This window comes from Pseudophryne corroboree, chromosome 3, assembly GCF_028390025.1.
Source record: "Pseudophryne corroboree isolate aPseCor3 chromosome 3, aPseCor3.hap2, whole genome shotgun sequence".
NCBI lineage: Eukaryota > Metazoa > Chordata > Amphibia > Anura > Myobatrachidae > Pseudophryne > Pseudophryne corroboree.
This window is the reverse complement of record NC_086446.1, coordinates 164,190,744-164,216,066: the sequence shown is the minus strand read 5'-3', so window position 1 is coordinate 164,216,066 and position 25,323 is coordinate 164,190,744. Positions and strand designations below refer to the sequence as shown.

The 25,323-nt window shown below is 46.4% G+C and overlaps 1 protein-coding gene across 2 annotated transcripts in view; it reads left to right on the top strand.

Annotated features, from left to right (window-relative positions):
- SSRP1 (structure specific recognition protein 1) overlaps positions 1-25,323 on the top strand; it is a 115,046-nt gene that overhangs the window by 89,203 nt on the left and 520 nt on the right. For both annotated transcript variants that reach the window (XM_063958552.1, XM_063958553.1), the window contains exons 8-14: positions 99-320; positions 13,910-13,982; positions 22,356-22,488; positions 22,913-22,958; positions 23,088-23,214; positions 23,385-23,555; positions 25,194-25,285. In XM_063958552.1, coding sequence (XP_063814622.1) covers positions 99-320; positions 13,910-13,982; positions 22,356-22,488; positions 22,913-22,958; positions 23,088-23,214; positions 23,385-23,555; positions 25,194-25,285 — 864 coding nt within the window. The remainder of the gene's footprint in view (positions 1-98; positions 321-13,909; positions 13,983-22,355; positions 22,489-22,912; positions 22,959-23,087; positions 23,215-23,384; positions 23,556-25,193; positions 25,286-25,323) is intronic.

The window sequence follows — 25,323 nt, the reverse complement described above, 5'->3', positions numbered from 1 at the left end:
GCAGCACTGTTTGAGACACACTGTACTGTATCTGCTTAATTTGGTTTTTTACAGTTTTGCATGTTAATACTGATTATGTAACTTTGGTTTCTCGGCAGACACTCTGGAGCACAGTGTATCACATGCTCTTACAAAGCCAGCTCAGGACTACTGTATCCTCTGGAACGTGGCTTCATATATGTCCATAAACCACCTGTCCACATCCGCTTTGATGAAGTCAACTGTGTCAACTTTGCACGTGGTACCACAACAACGCGTTCCTTTGACTTTGAAATCGAGACAAAGCAAGGAGCACAGTATACGTTTAGCAGCATTGAAAGGTTAGTCATTTACTGGTCTTCTAGAGTAAAGTTGGTGAGTGCTGAGACCCAGTACTATTTTTCTGGAGAAATAGGTTTAGGAACTACAGGTCTGGGTGTGGAGTTATTAAAAACGTTATAGATGGATATATAGTTTTTTGAAAAGAAGGCACTCAAAATGTATGTTTAAAATATAACTAATTTTATTGAAAATACATTTTGGCCCAAGACAGGTTCAAGTACCCATTTCCTGATGTCATATTTAATGAGAGGTTCAAGAACAGAGTTCCTGCTGAAAAATAGCACTGGCTGAGACATTAAGTTTGTGTAAAAATGGGAAGTACTAGCCTCACACATCACATGTATTGTTTAGGCGTTAGGATTTTTTTCTACTTTTCCATGGGTGGAGCTGACAAATATTTAGCATTCGTGTTTGGTATGGAGATAAGAAGTGCATTATCAGGAGCAGAGGCGTTACCAGGTGTGGTGACACCCTGTGCGCACTCTGCACTATCTCCCCTGCACGAAAAGGCAGTATGGCCTAACAAAAGGGGGGGGGGGGCATGTCCTCACACGCGGAGGGGGGTCCTCTCTCCATTTCACTACGGGGGCTTGTCCAGCATCCCTGGAGATGCTGGGTGCCCCCGGAGACTGGGCTATGTGGGTGCTGGCTCTTCGTGTGTGACAGGAGCTGAGTGCTGCAGGTAAATATCACACTGCTGCACCCGGCTCCTGTCACTACAGAAGAGCCGGCACTTTGGTGACACTCGTGTGCGGACCGCACAACCAGCACCCAGCAAGTGACACTGTTCAGTAGTTTTCGTCAGTCGCTGCATCCAGGATATACAGAATATAGTCGTCTTAGGAGCTCACCTTACCTACCAATAAATGTCCATCCAGAAAGTGACACAGTAGGAGCTTATCTCAACCACCAGGGGGCACTTGCAGCCGTAAGGAAAGACTTGCATACTGCAGTAGGTAGTGTTTAGTTCTTGAATTACAATCAAGTAGTCCATCCATCCTGAAGGGTTTTAGGTCATTGTGCATGTCTGGAGGTCTTAGGTTATAGAGTTGCTGGTTGTGTATGCAAGTCACAGGCTTTACCTCTGTGGTGCCTGTATTGTGGTTCCCCTGCACTCTAGTTGATAATTGGACATCTTCCACTTTAGCCAGACCTTCTGTCTTGAGATCCCTTCATTCCTCAATTATTGGCAAAATGTCCTTTTAAAGAGCACGTCTCATGAAGTCATTTTGCTCACGCAAAAAATTCCATTTTGTCAATAATAGGATTTGAATAATGTTCCTCTCTGGTACGAAGAATAGGGTGGTGGGTTTTCTTTTCTTTTCTACAAGAGCCTGCAAAAAGTCCTGGTTCTGAATTATCTAAAGTTGCAAGTTTGTGCCATCCATATTTTATTTTTATTTCATTATCTGCTTGCGCTGCTTCTAGATGGTGTTTTTAAACTGAGCTTTCAGTATTTCTCTAACGTCCTAGTGGATGCTGGGGACTCCGTCAGGACCATGGGGAATAGCGGCTCCGCAGGAGACAGGGCACAAAAGCAAGCTTTTAGGATCACATGGTGTGTACTGGCTCCTCCCCCTATGACCCTCCTCCAAGCCTCAGTTAGGTTTTTGTGCCCGTCCGAGAAGGGTGCAATCTAGGTGGCTCTCTTAAAGAGTTGCTTAGAAAAAGTTTTTAGGTTCTTTATTTTCAGTGAGTCCTGCTGGCAACAGGCTCACTGCATCGAGGGACTTAGGGGAGAGAATTTCAACTCACCTGCGTGCAGGATGGATTGGATTCTTAGGCTACTGGACACCATTAGCTTCAGAGGGAGTCGGAACACAGGTCTCGCCCTGGGGTTCGTCCCGGAGCCGCGCCGCCGACCCCCTTGCAGATGCTGAAGATTGAAGAGGTCCGGAACCAGGCGGCAGAAGACTTTTCAGTCTTCCTCAGGTAGCGCACAGCACTGCAGCTGTGCGCCATTGTCTGTCAGCACACTTCCCACAGCGATCACGGAGGGTGCAGGGCGCGGGGGGGGGCGCCCTGGCAGCAATGTAGAATACCTGTATGGCGAAAAATACATCGCATATAGCCCTTGAGGCTATATGGATGTATTTAACCCCTGCCAGACTTCACAATCTCCGGAGAAGAAGCCCGCCGAAAAGGGGGCGGGGCCTATTCTCCTCAGCACACAGCGCCATTTTCCCTCACAGAAAGGCTGAGGGGAAGGCTCCCAGGCTCTCCCCTGCACTGCACTACAGAAACAGGGTTAAAACAGAGAGGGGGGGCACTGATTTGGCGATATACATATATATTAAATGCTATATGGGAGGAACACTTATATAAGGGTTGTCCCTGTATAATTATAGCATTTTGGTGTGTGCTGGCAAACTCTCCCTCTGTCTCCCCAAAGGGCTAGTGGGTCCTGTCCTCTATCAGAGCATTCCCTATGTGTGTGCTGTATGTCGGTACGTGTGTGTCGACATGTATGAGGAAAATGTTGGTGAGGAGGCGGAGCAAATTGCCTGTAATGGTGATGTCACTCTCTAGGGAGTCGACACCGGAATGGATGGCTTACTTATGGAATTACGTGATAATGTCAACACGCTGCAAGTGGGTTGACGACATGAGACGGCCGGCGAACAAATTAGTACCGGTCCAGGCGTCTGAGACACCGTCAGGGGCTTGTAAAAACGCCCATTTACCTCAGTCGGTCGACATAGACCCAGACACGGACACTGATTTCAGTGTCGACGGTGAAGAAACAAACGTATTTTCCTTTAGGGCCACACGTTAAGGGCAATGAAGGAGGTGTTACATATTTCTGATACTCCAAGTACCACAAAGAAGGGTATTATGTGTGAGGTGAAAAAACTACCTGTAGTTTTTCCTGAATCAGATAAATTAAATGAAGTGTGTGATGATGCGTGGGTTTCCCCCGATAGAAAATTATTGGCGGTATACCCTTTCCCGCCAGAAGTTAAGGCGCATTGGGAAACACCCCTCAGGGTGGATAAGGCGCTCACATGCTTATCAGAAAAATATCCTAAAAAGTATACACACACATGCTGGTGTTATACTGTGACCAGCGATCGCCTCAGCCTGGATGTGCAGAGCTGAGGTGGCTTGGTCGGATTCCCTGACTAAAAATATTGATACCCTTGACAGGGACAGTATTTTATTGACTATAGAGCATTTAAAGGATGCATTTCTATATATACGAGATGCGCAGAGGGATATTTGCACTCTGGCATCAAGAGTAAATGCGATGTCCATATCTGCAAGAAGATGTTTATGGACACGACAGTGGTCAGGGGATGCAGATTCCAAACGGCACAAAGATGTATTGCCGTATAAAAGGGGAGGAGTTATTTGGGGTCGGTCCATGGGACCTGGTGGCCACGGCAACTGCTGGAAGATCCACCGTTTTTTACCCTAAGTCACATCTCTGCAGAAAAAGACACCGTCTTTTCAGCCTCAGTCTTTCCGTCCCTATAAGATATCTGCCCAGGGATAGAGGAAAGGGAAGAAGACTGCAGCAGGCAGCCCATTCCCAGTAACAGAAGCCCTCCACCGCTTCTACTAAGTTCTCAGCATGACGCTGGGACCGTACAGGACCCCTGGATCCTACAAGTAGTATCAAAGGGGCACAGATTGGAATGTCGAGGCGTTTCCCCCCTCGCAGGTTCCTGTAGTCTGCTGTACCAATGTCCCCCTCCGACAGGGAGGCAGTATTGAAAACAATTCACAAGCTGTATTCCCAGCAGGTGATAATAAAATTACCCCTCCTACAACAAGGAAAGGGGTATTGTTCCACACTATAGGGTGGTACTGAAGCCAGAAGGCTAGGTGAGACCGATTCTAAATCTGAAAAATTTGAACACTTACAAGGGTTCAAATCCAGATGGAGTCACTCAGAGCAGTGATAGCGAACTGGGAACAAGGGGACTATATGGTGTCCCGGGACATCAGGGATGCTTACCTCCATGTCCCAAAATTTGCTTTTCTCACCAAGGGTACCTCAGGTTCGTGGTACAGAACTGTCACTATCAGTTTCAGACGATGCCGTTGGAGTGTCCAAGGCACCCCGGGTCTTTACCAAGGTAATGACCGAAATGAGGATTCGTCTTCAAAGAAAATGGACGACCTCCTGATAAGAACAAGGTCCAGAGAACAGTTGGAGGTCGGAGTAGCACTATCTCAAGTAGTTCTACGACAGCACGGGTGGATTCTAAATATTCCAAAACCGCAGTTGTTCCGACGACACGTCTGCTGGTCCTAGGGATGATTCTGGACACAGTCCAGGAAAAGGGTGTTTCTCCCAGAGGAGAAAGCCAGGGAGTTATCCGAGCTAATCGGGATCCTCCTAAAACCAGGAAAAGTGTCAGTGCATCATTGCACAAGAGTCCTGGTAAAAAATGGTGGCTTATTACGAAGCGCTTCCATTCGGCAGATTTCACGCAAGAACTCTTCAGTGGGATCTGCTGGACAAATGGTCCGGATCGCATCTTCAGATGCATCAGCGGATAACCCTATATCCAAGGACAAGGGTGTCTCTCCTGTGGTGATTACAGAGTGCTCATCTTCTAGAGGGCCGCAGATTCGGCATTCAGGATTGGATGCTGGTATCCACGGAGGCCAGCCTGAGAGGCTGGGGAGCAGTCACACAGGGAAAAAATTTCCAGGGAGTGTGATCAAGTCTGGAGAATTCTCTCCACATAAATATACTGGAGCTAAGAGCAAATTTGTAATGCTATAAGCTTAGCAAGGCCTCTGCTTCAAGGTCAGCCGGTATTGATCCAGTGGGATAACATCACGGCAGTCGCCCACGTAAACAGATAGGGCGGCACAAGAAGCAGGAGGGCAGTGGTCAAAACTGCAAGGATTTTTCGCTAGACGGAAAATCATGTGATAGCACTGTCAGCAGTGTTCATTCCGGGAGTGGACGACTGGGAAGCAGACTTCCTCAGCAGGCACGACCTCCACCAGGGAGAGTGGGAACTTCATCGGGAAGTTTTCCGCATGATTGTGAACCGTTGGGAAAGACCAAAGGTGGAAATGATGGCGTCCCGCCCGAACAAAAAACGGGACAGGTATTGCGCCAGGTCACGAGACCTTCAGGCGATAGCTGTGGACGTCCTGGTAACACCGTGGGTGTAACAGTCGGTGTATGTGTTCCCTCTTCTGCTTCTCATAACCAAGGTATTGAGAATTATAAGACGTAGAGGAGTAAGAACTATACTCGTGGCTCCGGATTGGCCAAGAGGGACTTGGTACCCGGAACTTCAAGAGATGCTCACAGAGGACTAATGGCCTCGGGAGCTAAGATGGGATTTGCTTTCAGCAAGAACCATGTCTGTTCCAAGAGGAACCGTGGCATCTGCCTCTAAGAAAGGACCTGCTCCAGCAGGGACCTTGTCTGTTCCAAGACTTACCGCGACTGCGTTTGACGGCATGGCGGTTGAACGCCGGATCCTAAGGGAAAAGGCATTCCGGAAGAGGTCATACCTACCCTGGTCAAAGCCAGGAAGGAGGTGACCGCACAACGTTATCACCACATGTGGTGAAAATATGTTGCGTGGGTGAGGCCAGGAAGGCCCCACGAAAAAATTTCAACTAGGTCGATTTCTGCACTTCCTGAAAACAGGAGTGTCTATGAGCCTCAAATTGGGGTCCATTAAGGTTCAAGTTTCGGCCCTGTAGATTTTCTTCCAGAAAAAATTGGCTTCAATTCCTGAAGTCCAGACGTTTGTCAAGGGAGTATTGCATATACAGCCCCTTGTGTGCCTCCAGTGGCACCGTGGGATCTCAACGTAGTGTTGGGATTCCTCAAATCATATTGGTTTGAACCGATCAAATCTGTGGATTTGAAATATCTCACATGGAAAGGGACCATGTTGTGGCCCTGGCCTCGGCCAGGCGATTGTCAGAATTGGGGGCTTTGTCTTAAAAAAAAAAAGCTCATATTTGTTTTTCCATTCGGACAGGGCAGAACTGCGGACTCGTCCCCAGTTTCTTCCTAAGGTGGTGTCAGCGTTTCGCCTGAAACAACATATTGTGGTGCCTGCGGCTACTAGGGACTTGGAGGACCCCAAGTTGCTAGACGTTGTCAGGGCCCTAAAAATAGATATATATATATATATATATTTCCAGGACGGCTGGAGTCAGAAAGTCTGACTTGCTGTTTATATGTATGCACCCCAAAAGATGGGTGCTCCTGCTTCTAAGCAGACTATTGCTCGTTGGATTTGTAGTACAATTCAGCTTGCACAGTCTGTGGCAGGCCTGCCACAGCCAAAATCTGTCAATGCCCATTCCACAAGGAAGGTGGGCTCATCTTGGGCGGATGCCCGAGGGGGTCTCGGCTTTAAAATTTTGCCGAGCAGCTACGTGGTCAGGGGGGAACACGTTTGTAAAATTCTACAAATTTGATACCCTGGCTGAGGAGGACCTGGAGTTCTCTCATTCGGTGCTGCAGAGTCACCCGCACTCTCCCGCCCGTTTGGGAGCTTTGGTATAATCCCCATGGTCCTGACGGAGTCCCCAGCATCCACTAGGACGTTAGAGAAAATAAGATTTTACTTACCGATAAATCTATTTCTCGTAGTCCGTAGTGGATGCTGGGCGCCCATCCCAAGTGCGGATTGTCTGCATTACTTGTACATAGTTATTGTTACAAAAATCGGGTTATTATTGTTGTGAGCCATCTTTTTTAGAGGCTACTTCATTGTTATCATACTGTTAACTGGGTTCAGATCACAAGTTGTACGGTGTGGCTGGTTTGGGTCTTACCCGGGATTCAAGATCCTTCCTTATTGTGTACGCTCGTCCGGGCACAGTACCTAACTGAGGCTTGGAGGAGGGTCATAGGGGGAGGAGCCAGTACACACCATGTGATCCTAAAAGCTTGCTTTTGTGCCCTGTCTCCTGCGGAGCCGCTATTCCCCATGGTCCTGACGGAGTCCCCAGCATCCACTACGGACTACGAGAAATAGATTTATCGGTAAGTAAAATCTTATTTTTATTGTTATATTCCATTCTTATTTTATCTTCAGTTCTGCAGGATGCTCCCTTTGTCCCTTTTTCTCTGACGTCCTAGTGGATGCTGGGTACTCCGTAAGGACCATGGGGTATAGACGGGCTCCGCAGGAGACTGGACACTCTTAAAAGAAAGATAAGGTACTATATCTGGTGTGCACTGGCTCCTCCCTCTATGCCCCTCCTCCAGACCTCAGTTAGTATCTGTGCCCGGCCAGAGCTGGATGCACCCTAGGGGCTCTCCTGAGCTTCCTAGAAAAGAAAGTATTTGTTAGGTTTTTTATTTTCAGTGAGATCTGCTGGCAACAGACTCACTGCTACGTGGGACTGAGGGGAGAGAAGCGAACCTACCTGCTTGCAGCTAGCTTGGGCTTCTAAGGCTACTGGACACCATTAGCTCCAGAGGGATCGAACACAGGCCCAGTCCTCGATCGTCCGGTCCCGGAGCCGCGCCGCCGTCCCCCTTGCAGAGCCAGAAGAACGAAGAGAAGTTGAAAATCGGCGGCTGAAGACTCCGGTCTTCATTAAGGTAGCGCACAGCACTGCAGCTGCGCGCCATTGCTCCCTTAGCACACCACACACTCCGGTCACTGATGGGTGCAGGGCGCTGGGGGGGGGGGGCGCCCTGGGCAGCAATTAGATTACCTTACCTTACTTGGCGAAAAGCACATAATACAGTCTGATAAACTGTATATGTGCATTAACCCCCACCATTAAAGTACATAAAAGGACAGAAGCCCGCCGCTGAGGGGGCCGGGCCTTCTTTCTCTGCACACCGGCGCCATTTTCTCTTCACAGCTCAGCTGGAAGGAAGCTCCCCAGGCTCTACCCTGCAGTATCCTGGTACACAAAGGGTAAAAAAAGAGAGGGGGGGCACATAAATGTAGGCGCAAAACTGTGTATATAAGCTGCTATAGGGGAAAAATCACTCAGTATAGTGTACATCCCTGTATTATATAGCGCTGTGGTGTGTGCTGGCATACTCTCTCTCTGTCTCTCCAAAGGGCCTGGTGGGGGAACTGTCTTCAAATAGAGCATCCCCTGTGTGTGTGGTGTGTCGGTACGCGTGTGTCGACATGTCTGAGGTAAAAGGCTCCTCTAAGGAGGTGATAGAGCGGATATGTGTGTGGGAGGGTGTCTCCGTCGACAACGCCGACACCTGTTTGGATATGTGTAAGTGCTGAGGTAAAATTATTGCACAAAAGGTTAGGGAACAGAAAGGAAATCTACCCTGGTCTGTCCCTATGTCACAGTCCTTCAGAGTCTCTCTATGTTCACTATCCAAAATAACAAAGTATCGACACGGAGTTTAACTCCACTGTCGACTACGATAATGCAAAGTTACAGCCAAGAGGGCTAAAAGATATTCAATATATGATTATTGGAATAAAAGATGATTTGCATATCACTGATGACTCATCTGACCCTGACACGAGAGTACACATGTTAAGGGGAAGAATGCTGAGGTAAATTTCCCTCCTCTCATGAGGAAAAAGAGCGGGAATCTCCAGACAAGAGACGGCAGCTTCCCAGAGAATTCTCAGGCTGTATCCTTTCCCCACTAGGGCCAGGATGTGTTGAGAATCTTCCCCTTGGGTGTCCTGTTTGCACTAGCTATTCTCAGGGATCCTGCAGATAGTGTGCACATTCTAGTATACTACCCAGACCGGCGATTGTGTCGGCATGGGTTTATAGCGCTGTGGCAGCGTGGACAGGTACCTTATCAGCAGAGATTGAGACCCTAGTATGCATATAAATATTTTAAGATGCTGTCTTTAGTGATAGATATATAATTATAAAGCATGCCCAAAGGGACATGAGTATACTGGGTCCTAGAGACAAAAGCTATGTCGATTTCTGCTTGACGTGTCCTGTAGAATATACATTGGACAGATGATGCCGACTTAAGAGGCATATGGAAGGCTGAGGATTGTGTGGAGAAAGGTTCTCGGGCCTGGTCTCCACAGCTATAGCTGGTAATTCTGATATTTTGCCTTATATTCCTGCACAGCCTAGGAAAGCACGACATTATTAAATGCAGCTTTTCGAATAAAGAAACAAGAAAGTCTGAGGTGCGTCCTTTCTTGTCAGAGCCGGGGGCAGAGGAAAGAAGCTGTACAACACAGCTAGTCCCCAGGAACAGAATCCTCCCCGGCCTCTACAAAAATCCACTGCATGTCGCTGGGGCTCCACAGGCGGAGCTAGGCCCGGTGGGGACACGCCTTCGTAAGTTCAGCCACAAGTGGGTTCACTCCCTGTTAGATCCCTAGGCAATAGAAATTGTATCGCAGGGATACAGGCTGGACTGTGAGAAGATGCCCCCTAACCGAGGACCCGGGGGCTTCCCCCCAAGAGAGGGAGCCAGTGATAACTGCAATTCGTAAATTGTATCTTCAACAGGTGGTGGTCAAGGGTCCCCTCCTTCAACAAGAGGGTGTTATTATTCGACCATGTTATAATCCCGAAACCAAACGGTTCGGTTAGACCCATATTGTATTAAAATCCCTGAACATATACCTGAAAAGGTTCAGGTTCAAGATGGAATCACCAAGAGCGGTCATTGCAAGCCTGAAATGAATCGGGACATAAGGGATGCATACCTTCGTGTCCCCATTTATCCACCTCATCAGGCGTACCTCAGAATTGCGGTACGGGATTGTCATTACCAATTTCACCAAGGTAATGGCGGATATGATGGTGCTCCTGCGGAAGCAAGGTGTCACTATTATCACATACTTGGATGATCTCCTCATAAAAGCGAGATCAAGAGAGCAGTTGCTGGACAGCGTATCACCTTCTCTGGAAGTGAAACGGCAACACGACTGAATTCTTTATATTCCGAAGTCGCAGTTGGTTCCTACAGCTCATCTGCCTCGCCTAGGCATGATCCTAGACACAGACCAGAAGAGGGTTTATCTCCCGATAGAGAGAGCTCAGGAGCTCATGACACTGGTCAGGAATCCATTGAAAACCAAAACAGGTGTCATTGCATCACTGCACTCGAGTACTGGGAAGGATGATGGCATCATACGAGGCCATCCCCTTCGGCTGGTTCCATGCAAGGACAATGGAACTTACTGGACAAGTGGTCCGGATCACATCTTCAGATGCATCGGTTAATCACCCTATCCCCCAGGGCCAGGGTGTCTCTCCTGTGGTGGCTGCGGAGTGCTCACCTTCCCGAGGGCCGCAGATTCGGCATTCAGGACTGGGTCCTGGTGACCACGGATGCAAGCCTCTGAGGGTGGGGGGCAGTTACACAGGGAAGAAAATTCTAAGGTTTGTGGTCAAGCCAACAGACTTGCCTTCACATCAATATCCTGGAACTAAGGGCCATATACAACGCCCTAAGTCAAGCGAAGTTCCTGCTTCGCGACCAACCGGTTCTGATCCAGTCAGACCGCAGGGGTTCATGTTAACCGCCAGGGCGGCACAAGGAGCAGGGTGGCGAGGGTAGAAGCCACCAGAATTCTTCGCTGGGCGGAGAATCAAGTAAGCGCACTGTCAGCAGTGTTCATTCCGGGAGTGGACACGACCTCTACCCGGGAAAGTGGTGACTTCATCAGGAAGTCTTCACGCAGTTTTGCAAATTGATGGAAACTGCCTCAGGTGGACTACATGGCGTCCCACCTCAATAAAAAGATAAAAAAGGTTTTACGCTGGGTCAAGGGACTCTCAGGCGATAGCTGTGGTCGCACTAGTAACACCGTGGGTGTTCCAGTTGGTCTATATATTCCCTCCTCTTCCTCTCAGACCCAAGGGCTGAGAATTGTAATAAACGGAGGAGTGTGAACAATATTCTTTGCTCCGGATTGGCCAAGAAGGACTCGGTACCCGGAACTGCAAGAAATGCTCTCAGAGGACCCATGGCCTCTGCCTCTCAGTCAGGACATGTTGCAACAGGGACCCTGTCTGATCCAAGACTTACCGCGGCTGCGTTGGACGGCATGGCGGTTGAACGCCGGATCCTCGCGGAAAAGGGCATTCTGGATGCAGTTATTCCTACGCTGATAAAGGCTAGGAAAGACGTGACAGCAAGACTTTTTCACTGTATATGGCGAAAATAGGTTGCTTGGTGTGTGGCCGGGAAGGCCCTACAGAGGAATTCCAGGGGGGTCGATTCCTGCACTTCCTACAGTCAGGAGTGACTATGGGCCTAAAATTAGGATCCATAAAGGCCAAGATTTCGGCCCTATCCCTTTTTCTCTCAAAAAGAACTGGCTTCACTGCCTGAAGTTCGGACGTTGTTACAGGGGTGCTGCATATTCAGCCCCTTTTGTGCCTCCAGTGGCACCTTGGGATCTTAACGTGTGTTGGATTCCTAAAATCCCACTGGTTTGAGCCACTTAAGACCGTGGAGCTAAAATATCTCACGTGGAAAGTGGTCATGCTTTTGGCCTTAGCTTGGACTAGGCGTGTGTCAGAATTGGCGGCTTTGTCATGTAAAAGCCCATATCTGATCTTCCATATGGAAAGGGCAGAATGGAGGACTCGTCCCCAATTTCTCCCTAAGGTGGTATCATCGTTTCATTTGAACCAACCTATTGTGGTGCCTGCGGCTACTAGGGACTTGGAGGATTCCAAGTTGCTGGACGTAGTCCGGGTCCTGAAACTTTGTTTCCAGGACGGCTAGAGTCAGAAAAACTGACTCGCTATTTATCCTGCATGCACCCAACAAGCTGGGTGCTCCTGCTTCAAAGCAGACTATTGCTCGCTGGATCTGTAGCACGATTCAGCTTGCACATTCTGCGGCTGGACTGCCGCATCCTAAATTAGTAAAAGCCCATTCCACGAGAAAGGTGGGCTCTTCTTGGGCGGCTGCCCGAGGGGTCTCGGCTTTACAACTTTGCCGAGCTGCTACTTGGTCGGGTTCAAACACTTTTGCAAAATTCCACAAGTTTGATACCCTGGCTGAGGAGGACCTTGAGTTTGCTCATTCGGTGCTGCAGAGTCATCCGCACTCTCCCGCCCGTTTGGGATCTTTGGTATAATCCCCATGGTCCTTACGGAGTACCCAGCATCCACTAGGACGTCAGAGAAAATAAGAATTTACTCACCGGTAATTCTATTTCTCGTAGTCCGTAGTGGATGCTGGGAGCCTGTCCCAAGTGCGGACTCTCTGCAATACATGAATATAGTTATTGCTTAACTAAAGGGTTATTGTATGAGCCATCTGTTGAGAGAGGCTCAGTTATTGTTCATACTGTTAACTGGGTATAGTTATCACGAGTTGTACGGTGTGATTGGTGTGGCTGGTATGAGTCTTACCCTGGATTCCAAATCCTTTCCTAGTAATGTCAGCTCTTCCGGGCACAGTTTCCCTAACTGAGGTCTGGAGGAGGGGCATAGAGGGAGGAGCCAGTGCACACCAGATATAGTACCTAATCTTTCTTTTAAGAGTGCCCAGTCTCCTGCGGAGCCCGTCTATACCCCATGGTCCTTACGGAGTACCCAGCATCCACTACGGACTACGAGAAATAGAATTACCGGTGAGTAAATTCTTATTTATTGTGTTCTGTTGTGTTTTCTCAACTTGAATATTATTGGTGTGAAGTCTGTGGATATGTGTTCAGATATCCTGGTCTGTCCTTTACGAGGGATGTAGAAGCTGTGGTGCATTGTTTCTAAGCATTATCAGTAACTTGGCTGGTGTATTCTGTGGTGCAGATTCCATCGGGGGTAGACTTAATCAGTCTGCTTTGTTGGGTTAGTGTTGAACCGATAAACAAAGAAATGGGATGTGGTAGTCTGTTCTTGTTTTCCAAGACCCTGTCCCTGGAAGGGAATCCTAACCCACCCACAGGCAGTACACAGACATGGATCTAATTGTAGCTGCTAGATCGAGGTTTGTGATTGATACATTTTTTTTAATATAATAGAAAAGTGTGACTCATAGGGGGAGATTCAATTGTTTGAAAAGTCAGTTGGGTGTCTGTTTTTTCCTATCTAATAGACAGGAAAAAAGACACCCAACTGACTTTTCAAACATTTGAATTCCCCCCCCATAAAGTCCAGGTTAAAGAAAAGGGGTTAAAAAGACTGTCGTGGAGACTCCATTTCTCACTGCTACATGCAGTAGAGGTAGACCAGCATGTTTCTGAAAATAAAGCGTATCTGAGCCAACGCATGCCCAAATCCCACTTAAAAAAATATCCAACACATGTGTGAGGGGATGACAATTACAGTGCTGAATACCGACTCCTAAATCTTTACACCTGTCAGAATCCCAAGGCTGGAAAGCCAGCTATAGAATGAGAAACGTAAGTATGAGGTGAAGGTTAGGTTTAGGCTGTGGGTGGGGACTGCTAGGGTTAGGCACTAGGGGGAGGGTTAGACTGCGAGGAGGGAGTGTAAGGGGTAGGGTTGGATTGCTTACACAGAACTGTTTGGATTCTGACAGTCGGGATGCCACGCTCTGTATTCTTACTGTCTGCATCCAGACTGCCGGGATCCCGTACCCAATCCTGTGTGAGTAGTTTAATGTTGGGTAAAGGTGGGAGCAGATTTCTTTTTTGTTTGTTTTTTGCATGCTCTTATCTTTTAACTCTAAGTTGTATTATGTCTCTGCCAGGGAGGAATACGGGAAACTCTTTGACTTTGTGAATGCCAAGAAACTGAACATCAAAAATAGAGGCCTGAAAGAGGTAAAAGCTAATTACAGTGACTTCTGGGGTGTTTTTTCCCCCTCCCTTTTATTTTTTCCTTTTCTACGTGTGATATTTGTGTGCTTCCTTCTCACTTTCCTATTTATTTTCTTTGTCAGAAGTCGCAGGTCAGCAATTTCTGTCCCAGGTTCAGGTTATATGTTTGTAGTGTGTGTGTTTTAACATAAACCTATTACATGCATGAAGTTTGTCACTTCAGTAACAAAATGGAAGATATTAGATTAAAAAGCGGTCGACGGGATATTAAGCAGTTAAGGAAAGCCAGCAACCTTCACCATCACTGTCAGTAAGTGACTGTTGATATGCAAGTTATAAGCTTCTCCTGCCTCATTTCTATTGATAACATGGACATCACTGCTCAGTAGTCCAGCGTACAATGTCTACCATTTTAAAACCCCTTTAAGTCATGAGAGAGAAACAGATGTAAGTCCTTCTTAATATTCTACAGAAGTAACAGGTTGGGTATGTGTGACCAGTCACAGTACAGACGGCGGGATCCCGACATTTAGATGGCCAGCTGGGGAATGGGGGGGGGGGGGTGTCGCCACAGGTTCTATTCCCACTCCATCTATGGGTTTCGTGGACACCCACGAGTGGGAATAGTTCCTGTTGGTCAGCATGCCAACTTTCAGGATAGTGAGGGTTCGGGATGTAGGTGCTAGTGATTTGACCGCTGGTCACATAACTACATTCTGTGGGAGTACTAAGGAACAAATGTCTGTTTTATGTTGCTGAGAAGAAATGGGGTTTCTAGAAAAGCATCTGTTCCTGAAACCAACATATCGGGCAGCGTATGTACCCAATTGCGCATGCGATATCTTCTGGACAGCCGTGCTGTACCCCAGTGAGGTGCAATGGAGGACTGAACAAGATTTGTTCCATTTATTACATCGGGCAGTGTGTACCAGCAGTCTGGCATGGTGACAGGCAAAGGGAAACTGCCCCAAACATCTTTCCGGATTTGCTGGTCATATAAGTGTCTCCAGCCACATGGTTATCTGTTATAATGTGGAAACCACAATGTCTACATGGTTAAAACTGTTGACATGCACCACTTGCCATAGTTAGATTGTCTATATTTGAAATATAAATGTCGATCTTGTAGTTAAGGTTAGGTGCCACCGGTTTGGTTAGGCTGCGGTGGGAAGTTAGGGATAGTGCACGAAGTGGAGAGGAAGGGGCTAGGGATAGAGGGGAAGTACTTACAAAAACTGTCGACCTTGTCAACCTGATGACTGTTAACAAATCATTCCAAACCCTAAAACACCTGCTCATATTGGGGCAGATGTATTAAACCTGTAGAAGTGATAAGCGCAAGGCGATAATGCACCAGCCAGTCAGCTCCTAACTGTCAGTTTACATATTGGAGCCGATTGGCTGGTGCTTGCACTTATCACTGCTTTATTACTTCTCCAGGCTTAATACATCTGCCCCTCTGTTTGAATCCACCCCATGAGAAGAAATACAGTTACTTTGATAAGTTGACTTGATTGTTATGTCATATAAACTTAATTTTTGTGTGTGGCTGGTTATCACTTGTCCAATATTTTGTCCTGCTCACTCTTAATATAAATTCAGCCATTACCCATACTTGCCTACTTAGTCCCAAATTTCAGGGAGTCCCATGAGAGGTAAATTCCCTGCATCACGCCTACTTCCTCGTGAAATGGCGATTGACAGCATTGTGCTCCAGAGGGTGGCGCCATAAGAATACATTCACCCTGACTTCCCACAGTGTTCGCATACATTTCCTGTCCAGGAACTTTCACGGAGGGGCGAAAATAAAAATATTCAAGTTTGCCATTACCAGAAACCAGACACAACTGCTATGTATATGAAGCCAGGACTTTCTGGTTTCTCTGCTACCATTAATGTAGTCGTTGGTATATCATCATGCGTGGGAGATGTACAATCTGCTTCGACAAAGCAGCAGTAAAACATATTCTATGTTAGTAGATCATTACAGGGTTCGAATTATTAAATTAAAAAACAGTAGTGTACATTTTGCAGAGCTTTGTTATGGCACTTTCCTTTTATGTGAAGCTGAGTGTGTATTCCTTGTGTGCATTGCATGGTTGCAGCGATCCTAGACCGGTTTACAGATGCTTAGATACTTGCTTTCACTTTATGCGTTGTACTAAAGCTGCAATAGAAGATGGGTTGCTACAAGTTTCAGCATAAGAGTTTATATACACAAGCATTTAAAAACCCCACCTATTAAAAGCATAAACAAGTGTATTACAAACATAAAATCTTGTAAACGTTACACTTAAATATCACGCTTGAATCCATGCTCATTAAATATTAGGCACTTCAGGCGTCTGGGTCACTGAAGTTGCTGTCAAACATACCTCAACAGTCACTGCTGTCACTGAGTCAACAAGGTCCTTTTCCTCTATCATCCATCTAGTGGACGCTGCCTTACGACTCCATGGGGTAGATGAAAGATGCATCGGTATTGAGAAGGGGAAGGGGGGGGGGGTTTTTATATGATATTGGTGCTGCTATAGTCCTTGTTGATATCAGGAGTCTCGCTTTAGCCGTGGTTACTGTTAAGTGTTGATTTCTAATATCTTAGTCATTTAAAAAGCTATTTTATTTTCCTCACTGAATGTATAAGTAGCTTATCACAGTGATTTCCTTCCAGCTCCTTCCAGCAGGGGACCTAGAGAAATAACTGTCTGTCATCTTAAGAATCTGTAGAACCTAAAATTTGTGTTAATGTTTTTCCGATGCCTCATATGGGCTATTTGTTTCTAGCTTATTTAGAGCATCATTGCCAACGAGATTAGTTCTCCATGCACTGAATTTATTACAAGTTGAATTTACCCTATTTCTCAATCGATCACCTATCGTTGTCGTTTTGGTCATCGATGATCCGATCGGCGTAAATGGAATTGCAACAGGGTTAATTGTCCCGTTCCCCGCTGACAGGACACTAGCTCCTGAGGGAACTATTTGATAAGAGATTTCAAATGCCTGAAAGGGTTACTCTCAACTTTTCCTCCTGAGGATAGGAAAAAATGGGAAAGTCCACCGATAGTGGATGCATCTGTGTCCAGGTTGTCACGGAAGATTGTGTTACCTGTCCCTGGCGCAGCTTCTTTGAAAGACACAGCTGATCATAAGATTGAGACTACACTCAAATTCTTGTACACAGCTGCTGTGGTGGCTCAGAGACCCACTATAGCATGTGCGTGGATTACTAAAGTCATTGCTAAATGGTCTGGTAACCTTATTGAAGGGTTGGATTCCTTATCTAGGGGGGAGATTGTGTTACTCCTGCAACATATACAGGACTCTGCGAACTTTATGGTAGAAGCCATAAAAGAAGTGGGGTTGCTTAATGCACGCACCACTGCTATGGCAGTGTCAGCGCGCAGGGGCTTATGGTTATGCCAGTGGACTGCGGACGCGGACTCCAGGAAAGGCATGGAAGGCCTACCCTTCACAGGAGAAGCCTTATTTGGAGATGAACTGGACAAATGAACCTCCAAAGCTAATGCGGGTAAGTCCACATATCTTCCTTCTGCAGCTCCCCCTACCAGGAAGACCTATTCAGGACCTACCCTACAGTCCTTTTGGACTGCCAAGTTTAAGGGCAAACTCAGAGAACCTTCTACTGCCAACAGAGGCGCTAGAGGTAAACCACACAAAGCACCAACTGCCGGTTCTCAGGAACAGAGCTCCAATTCTGCTTCCTCAAAGCCTTCTGTATGACGGTAAACCGCGAGGCCTGGAAGACTGGCAGGTGGGAGCCCGACTAAAGTTTTTCAGTCACATCTGGACAACATCATGCCAGGATCCCTGGGTCATGGATCTTATTTCTCAGGGCTACAGACTGGAGTTTCAGGAGCTCCCACCGCACAGATTCTTCAACTCGGGCTTACCAGTTTCACAAGAGGCATGTATAACCTTACAGGATGCCATTCAAAAACTGGTACAGACTCAGGTCATTGTTCCAGTCACACCTCATTTACAAAACAAGGGGTACTATTCCAAGTTGTTTGTAGTACCGAAACCGGACGGTTCGATAAGGCCGATTTTGAATCGAAAATCGTTGGACCCGTACTTACGAGTGTTCAAATTCAAGATGGAGTCTCTGAGAGTGGGGATCTCAGGTCTGGAGGAGGGGGAATTCCTAGTGTCTCTGGATACCAAGGATGCGTACCTTCACATTCCGATCTGGCCGCCTCACTAGGCATATCTACGGTTTGCACTGCAGGACTGTCACTACCAGTTCCAGGCCCTGCCATTTGGTCTCTCTACGGCACCGAGGGTGTTCACCAAAGTGATAGCAGAAATGTTTCTCCTTCGCAAGCAGGGAGTGAACATAGTTCCGTACCTGGACGATCTTCTGATAAAGGCACCGTCTAGGGAAAGGTTGTTGGACAGCATTGGTCTCACAACCAGACTACTCCTGGATCACGGGTGGATTCTAAATCCACCGAAATCTCACTTGGAGCCAGCTCAGAGGCTCCCATTTCTGGGAATGATACTGGACACAGAGTCGCAGAAAGTTTTTCTTCCGTTGGAAAAGGCATTGGTAATCCAGTTGATGGTTCGGGATGTCCTGAAGCCAACCCGAATATTGGTGCATCTATGCATTCACCTTCTGGGGAAAGTGGTGGCCTCTTAAGAGGCGCTTCAGTACGGAAGATTTCTTGCAAGGCCCTTCCAGCTGGATCTGTTGGACAGATTGTCCGGATCGCATCTTCACATGCACCAGAGGATCAGTCTGTCGCCAAAGGCCAGGATCTCCCTTCTGTGGTGGCTACAGACTTCTCACCTAATCGAGGGCCGATGGTTCTGGATTCAGAATTGGATTCTGCTAACCACAGACGCAAGCCTCAGAGGTTGGGGAGTGGTCACCCAGGGGGTGCAGTTTCAAGGAAGATGGTCAAGTCAGGAAGTCGTCCTTCCAATCAACATTCTGGAACTCAGGGCTATATAGAACGCCCTTCTGCAGGCCTCCTATCTTCAAGATCGGGCCATTCAGGTTCAGTCGGAAAATGTGACGGCAATAACGTACATTAACCGACAGGGCGGAACGAAAAGCAGAGCAGCAATGTCAGGTATCAAGAATTCGCCTCTGGGCAGAAAAACACGCTGTGGCGTTGTCGGCGGTCTTCATTCTGGGAGTAAACAACCGGGAAGCAGACTTTCTCAGCAGACACGACCTGCACATGGGGGAGTGGGGCCTTCATCCGGAGGTGTTCAGGTGCTTGACACGTCGATGGGGATGTCCACAAATCAACATGATGGCCTCTCGTCTCAAAAAGAAGCTCAAGCGGCATTGTTACAGGTCGAGAGACCCACAGGCAGTGGCAGTGGATGCTCTGACACCTCCATGGGTCTATCAGATGGTGTACGTGTTCCCTCCACTTCTGATCCCAAAAATAAAAAGTTAAAAATTTCAAGCACTTCTCATTTCCCTGGACTGGCCAAGAAGTGCCTGGTATGCGGACCTTCTGGAGATGCTCCTGGAAGATCCGTGGCCTCTACCTTTTCGCTAAGATCTCCTACAACATCGGCCGTTCGTCTATCAAGACATAACACGGCTGCGTTTGGTGGCATGGTAGTTGAACGGCTGATTCTAGCCAGGAAAGGTATCCCTGACATGGTCATCCCGACTATGATCCAAGCCAGGAAGGGGGTAACATCTAAACATTACCACCGTATTTGGAAGAAATATGTCTCTTGGTGTGAGAGCACAAAATATTCTGCGGTGGAATTTCATCTGGGATATTTCCTGCTTTTTCTGCAGTTGGATGTGGGTCTACGTCTGGGCTCCATAAAAGTCCAGATTTCGGCCTTGTCCATTTTCTTTCAGAAACTATTGGCTTCTCTTCCTGATGTCCAGACGTTCTTGAAAGGAGTTCTGCACATACAGCCTCCCTTTGTGCCTCCCACAGCACCTTGGGACCTCAATTTGGTGCTGAAGTTCCTCCAATCGGACTGGTTTGAACAGTTACAGGAGGTAGACGTAAAATATCTTACATGGAAAACCATCACACTGTTGGCCTTGGCTTCAGCAAGATGTGTGTCAGAGCTGGGGGCGTTGTCTCACAAGAGCCTCTATTTAATCTTCCATGAGGACAGAGCTGAACTCAGAACTAGTCAGCAATTTTTTCCTAAGGTGGCGTCTGCGTTTCACATCAACCAGCCAATTGTGGTTCCGGTTTTTACCAACACCTCTGTTACTTCAAAGTCTTTGGATGTTGTGAGGTCTTTGAAGGTGTATGTGAAGAGAACAGCTCGTCACAGGAAATAGGACTCGCTGTTTGTTCTTTACGATCCCAATAAGATTGGGTGTCCTGCTTCAAAGCAGTCAATTGCACGCTGGATCAGGCTCACTATCCAGCATGCTTATTCCACGGCAGGATTGCTGATTCCAAGATCTAGGTCAGTGGGTTTTTCTTGGGCGGCTGCCCGGGGTGTGTCGGCCTTACAGCTCTGCCAAGCAGCTACTTGGTCAGGTACGAACACGTTTGCAAAGTTCTATAAGTTCGATACCTTGGCCTCTGAGGACCTTCAGTTTGGCCAATCAGTTCTGTAGGACACTCTGCACACTCCCACCCGGTTTGGGAGCTTTGGTACTTCCCCATGGTACTAAATGGATCCCCAGTATCTAGGATGTAAGAGAAAATAGGATTTTAATTACCTACCGGTAAATCCTTTTCTCGTAGTCCGTAGAGGATAATGGGTGCCCGCCCAGTGCTTCGTTCGTCCTGCACTGTTACTTGGTTAGGTATTGTTTGGTTCAGCTGTTGCTGTTCCAAGTTTGGTTAGCATGGCTTTCCTCTTGTTTGTGTGTGCTGGTTCGGAGTCTCACAACTATACTTTTATATCCTTCTCTCAAAGTATGTCCGCCTTCTCGGGCACAGTTTCCTAGACTGAGTCTTGTAGGAGGGGCATAGAAGGAGGAGCCAGCCCACACTATCAAATTCTTAAAGTGCCTCTGTCTATATATTCGGCAGGAGCGAAAAACGTGGATAGGGCGAATACACATATTGTCACGCTTGCGAAAATGGGCTGAGTTGAGGCTTTTATGGCCAATGCTTTTTCGCAAAAAAAAAAAAAATGCATTGGTGAAAATGGCCCACAATTGAATGCGCAGAGGGTGAATTTGATAGCTCCAAAATTGTCAGAGCTAATTGAATACCCCCCATGCTCTGAATAATATCTATGTTCTGTAGATAGCGTAAAATAATTGTTTATCTGTGTTTTCTTGAGTCCTTTGTGGGGTATCTGGAGACATCTATTAGGATACTTGTGGTTTCCATTATGTTGATTTGCATTGGTAAGGGTTAAATTAGCATGGGCGATGATCTGTTTCTGAGACATAGTGATGTCTGTGTTCTCTATTGGTTTCTCAAAAAGGAAATTAACTCAAATATAATAAATCGCATTGTAATGCCAAGTACCCATGATGGTTGCTGAGAGGTCTTTTACATGTGAAAAAGTCACTCTGATACTGGTAGTCCCTAACGCTACATGATGATTGCATCATGTGAAAAAGCCAGCAACATTGCAACACATGGTAGTTTTCATAAAGATATACATGACACAACATACTGTCGTAGCATTATTATTTTTAGTTAAGTTGGGTATGGGTCGTTGGGTTGACACACATGCGACCCAATGCATGTAGTTAGGTCGACATGCATTGGGTCGACCACTAAATGTCGACATGCACTAGGTCAACAGGGTCGTTAGGTCGACATGTGCAAGGTCAAAAGGTTGACATGGGTTTTTTGACTATTTTTGGTGTCGTTTTTTTCGTACAGTGACGGGGAACCCCAATTAGTGCACCGCTGCGCTCGGCACAGATTACCGTTCCCATTAGTAGTCCACGTGGATCGTAAAGTATGAAAAAATCAAAAAAATTGTGAAAAACTCATGTCGACCTTTGACCTGTAGAACTAGACACCCTGTCGACCCAGTGCTTGTCGACCTTTAGTGGTCGACCCAATGCATGTCGAATTAACGACTGCAACCCGTTAAGTCGTACAGGCTGCAATGGTTTTCAAACGATAACGCTTACTACAGAAGCTTACATAAGACAGCATACATGTAAACAGATGTGAGTAGAAGATCAACATGTTTTATTCTCTGTGCAATAAAAATGCGTTTTTAACATATAAGGACAATTTCTATTTATAGATTTGGTTTGAATTTCTTGCATGTTTAATATAGTTAAGTATTTGCATGCCTTACTGATGTATGCTGTACTACCCTAGGAATGCGTCCTGAGAATACATGCCCTCTGATGCTCAGCAGGTGGTTGGTTATAACATGCTTTTTTTGTGATCACTTTGTTCTGTGTAACTAACGCGTTTCTCCACTCAGGGTATGAAGAAGCCATATGATGACTATGCCGATTCTGATGATGAACAGCAGCATGATGCTTATTTGGAAAGAATGAAAGAGGAAGGGAAAATTCGGGAGAACGCAGATAGCGATGACTCCGGAGATGAAACTGGCGAGAATGATTTTAACTATACTATTATATTTTTTTAGATATATTTAGAATCTCTTAAATTAAACACTGTTCTTTCAAAACCAAAGTATAAGCTCACACACACTCACAAGTACATTAATTTAAGCTCACACTGTTGTAGAAAGGCATCAATGAAAACTAAACGGAGGGCGGTGAGTTGAAATCTATGTACTATCAGGTGTCATAACCTGGTAGCACAGCAATTAAGCATATTCTATGAATATTCTAAAACTTTTTAAAAAAAAATTAAAATTAGTGGACCTTTTTATATGGTGTTTTTTAAATCCACAAATACATAATCCCTGTAGAAGGAAAACAAATTTCTGAAAACAGGTGAGATAGTAAATTGGAGATAATGCTGTATGGGCACTGTGTAGTCTGTTGACCGTGCTGTCATTTGTTATAGATGAATCCTTTAATCCTGGAGAAGAGGAAGATGAAGTTGCAGAAGAGTAAGTACTTGATCAGTCTTCAATATCTTTCATCTTATGTAACATCTCAAATAACACCTGTGACTGGGGGGATGATCTGCACTTGGATTCCTTAAATCTCCGCTAAACTTTCATTCATCCTTGCTGCAGATTTGACAGTAACCCCTCAAACAGCTCATCCAGTGCTGGTAGTGATGATGATGAGGGGGAGAAAAAGAAGAAAGCCAAGAAAGCTAAAATTGTTAAAGAGCGCAAACCACGCAAGAAAGCAAAGGAGGTAGAGAGCCAGATATAAGTGGTGTATGTGTCTGGGAAGGTGGGGGTTCATTTGCTAATTATGCAAAGATGCATTAACTCAAGTTTGTTTTATTTGGTCTGTTGCACATCATACAATGAAAATAAATGTATATTGTATCAATAGTCTAAGCTATTTAATTTCTTATTCAGGGTAAAAAAGTGAAAGACCCAGCTGCTCCCAAACGCCCTATGTCTGCATACATGTTGTGGCTGAATGCAAGTCGTGAAAAAATAAAAAGTGAGAATCCAGGGATCAGCATTATTGACCTGTCCAAGAAAGCTGGAGAGATCTGGAAGGGCATGACCAAGGACAAGAAGGAGGTAAGAGGCCTGGGTCGGGATTTAGGTATTATGTGTAGCTGTTTTGTTTGCTCTGCGGGTATCCCTTGCAGCTGCTAATGGTTCCAGCTACCGCTGTGAGTTTGGAATTACTTGGGTTAAGACAACTCACTTAAGGAAGATGCGATACATTTAAATTACATAAAAAATGTACTTTGCTTGTACATATTACACATGCATATGAATACTGCCATGGGGTTCACTGCACAGAAAGCCTTTGGGGTATATTCAATTAGCGTCGGATCTATTCCGACATGTATTTGTCGGAATGGATCCGACAACCCCTATTCAATCTCATCTCAATTCCACTTTTTAATGTCAAATTGAGATGAGGGACCCAGAGGAGGGGGGGGGGGAGCAGCGGGGACAGCCGCCGGCAGACAGAGGAGATCAGCGCTATAGTAGCGCTGCAGGAGGATGTCACACAGCCGCCCAACCTCACGGCAGTGTTCACCCGGCTCCAGCAAGCGTGACTTCACTTGCTGGAGCCGGGTGGACGCTGCCGTGAGCGGCGCTGCTGCGTGACATCCTGCTGCAGCGCTACTGTAGCGCTGATCTCCCCTATATGCCCGCGGCTGTCCCCCGTCTCCCTGCGGCTCTCCTCCTCTGGGTCCCACATCTCAGTCTGACAGGTTTTGGCCCCGTTTTCGACATAAGCACGTGGATCGGCAGCTATTCCGCCAATCCACTTGCTTTTCGACTAGTCGAATACCTCAACTTGTCGAAAATATTGAATAGGTTGGAACCCCTTCCGACCTAAAAAAAAGTTGAAAACTGCCGTCTTTTTGACAGACGGCAGCTTTCGACATCAATTGAATGAATATACCCCTTTGAGTCTAAAAAAGCTATAGTCACATTCCTCTGGAGGTACGGTCTTGCCACTAAGCCACAGTGTTCACAGTGAGGTCTGTAAGTATACATATTGAAAAGCATCAGTTTGTTACATAGTCTTATGGGTGAAGTAGCTTATAAAAAAAGCTCTGTCTTTTGGAGCTCAGTCTGGAACCACTGTGGTATGGTTGAAGTTAGATAGCGATAACCACTGATTTCAGTACCTGTACAACAGAGGGAAGCCACTGAGTCTCACCCGAGTCTTCGGGTTGCAGCAGTCACCCAGATGGGATCAGCACCATAGAACAAAGGACAACCCTTTATCTAGAAAGAAAATATTTCTCTTAAGCCCATGTGTGATTTAAGAAACGAGTGTCTTTTTGGGCAATAGACTGCTACTCCAGCTGATTGGCACATCTCGACCAGCTGCAGTCTTGATCATCTGCTGGCACCACTTTTGCTGGTGCCACCAGGAGACTGGTTGCCCTAACAAGCTCAGTTGAGCATAGTTCTTAGGGTCATGTGTTGCACAAACTTGCAGTACCTATCGCCTGGCAATATTTTTAAGAACCAGCTAACCACTATATATCAAATTACATTTATCAGACAGCTAATAATACAGTGCTAGACAAAAGGGGATGCCAAAGGGGCATAGAATTTATTTTCTATATGCTTAGCACCCTCTCACTACAGTCTGGTTCGATGGTATAGAGTTCTCTGTTGCTTGTAAGGGATTTGTGCTATGTAAGTCATTTTGCCATTTATAACACGCTATTTTTGCTTTGCTAGGAATGGGACCGTAAAGCAGAGGAGGCCAAGCGCGATTATGAGAAAGCAATGAAAGAATACAATGAGAACGCATCATCTGAAGCCCCCAAAAAGTGAGACCACCTGTCTTTTCAGAAAGTTGATAGTTGCC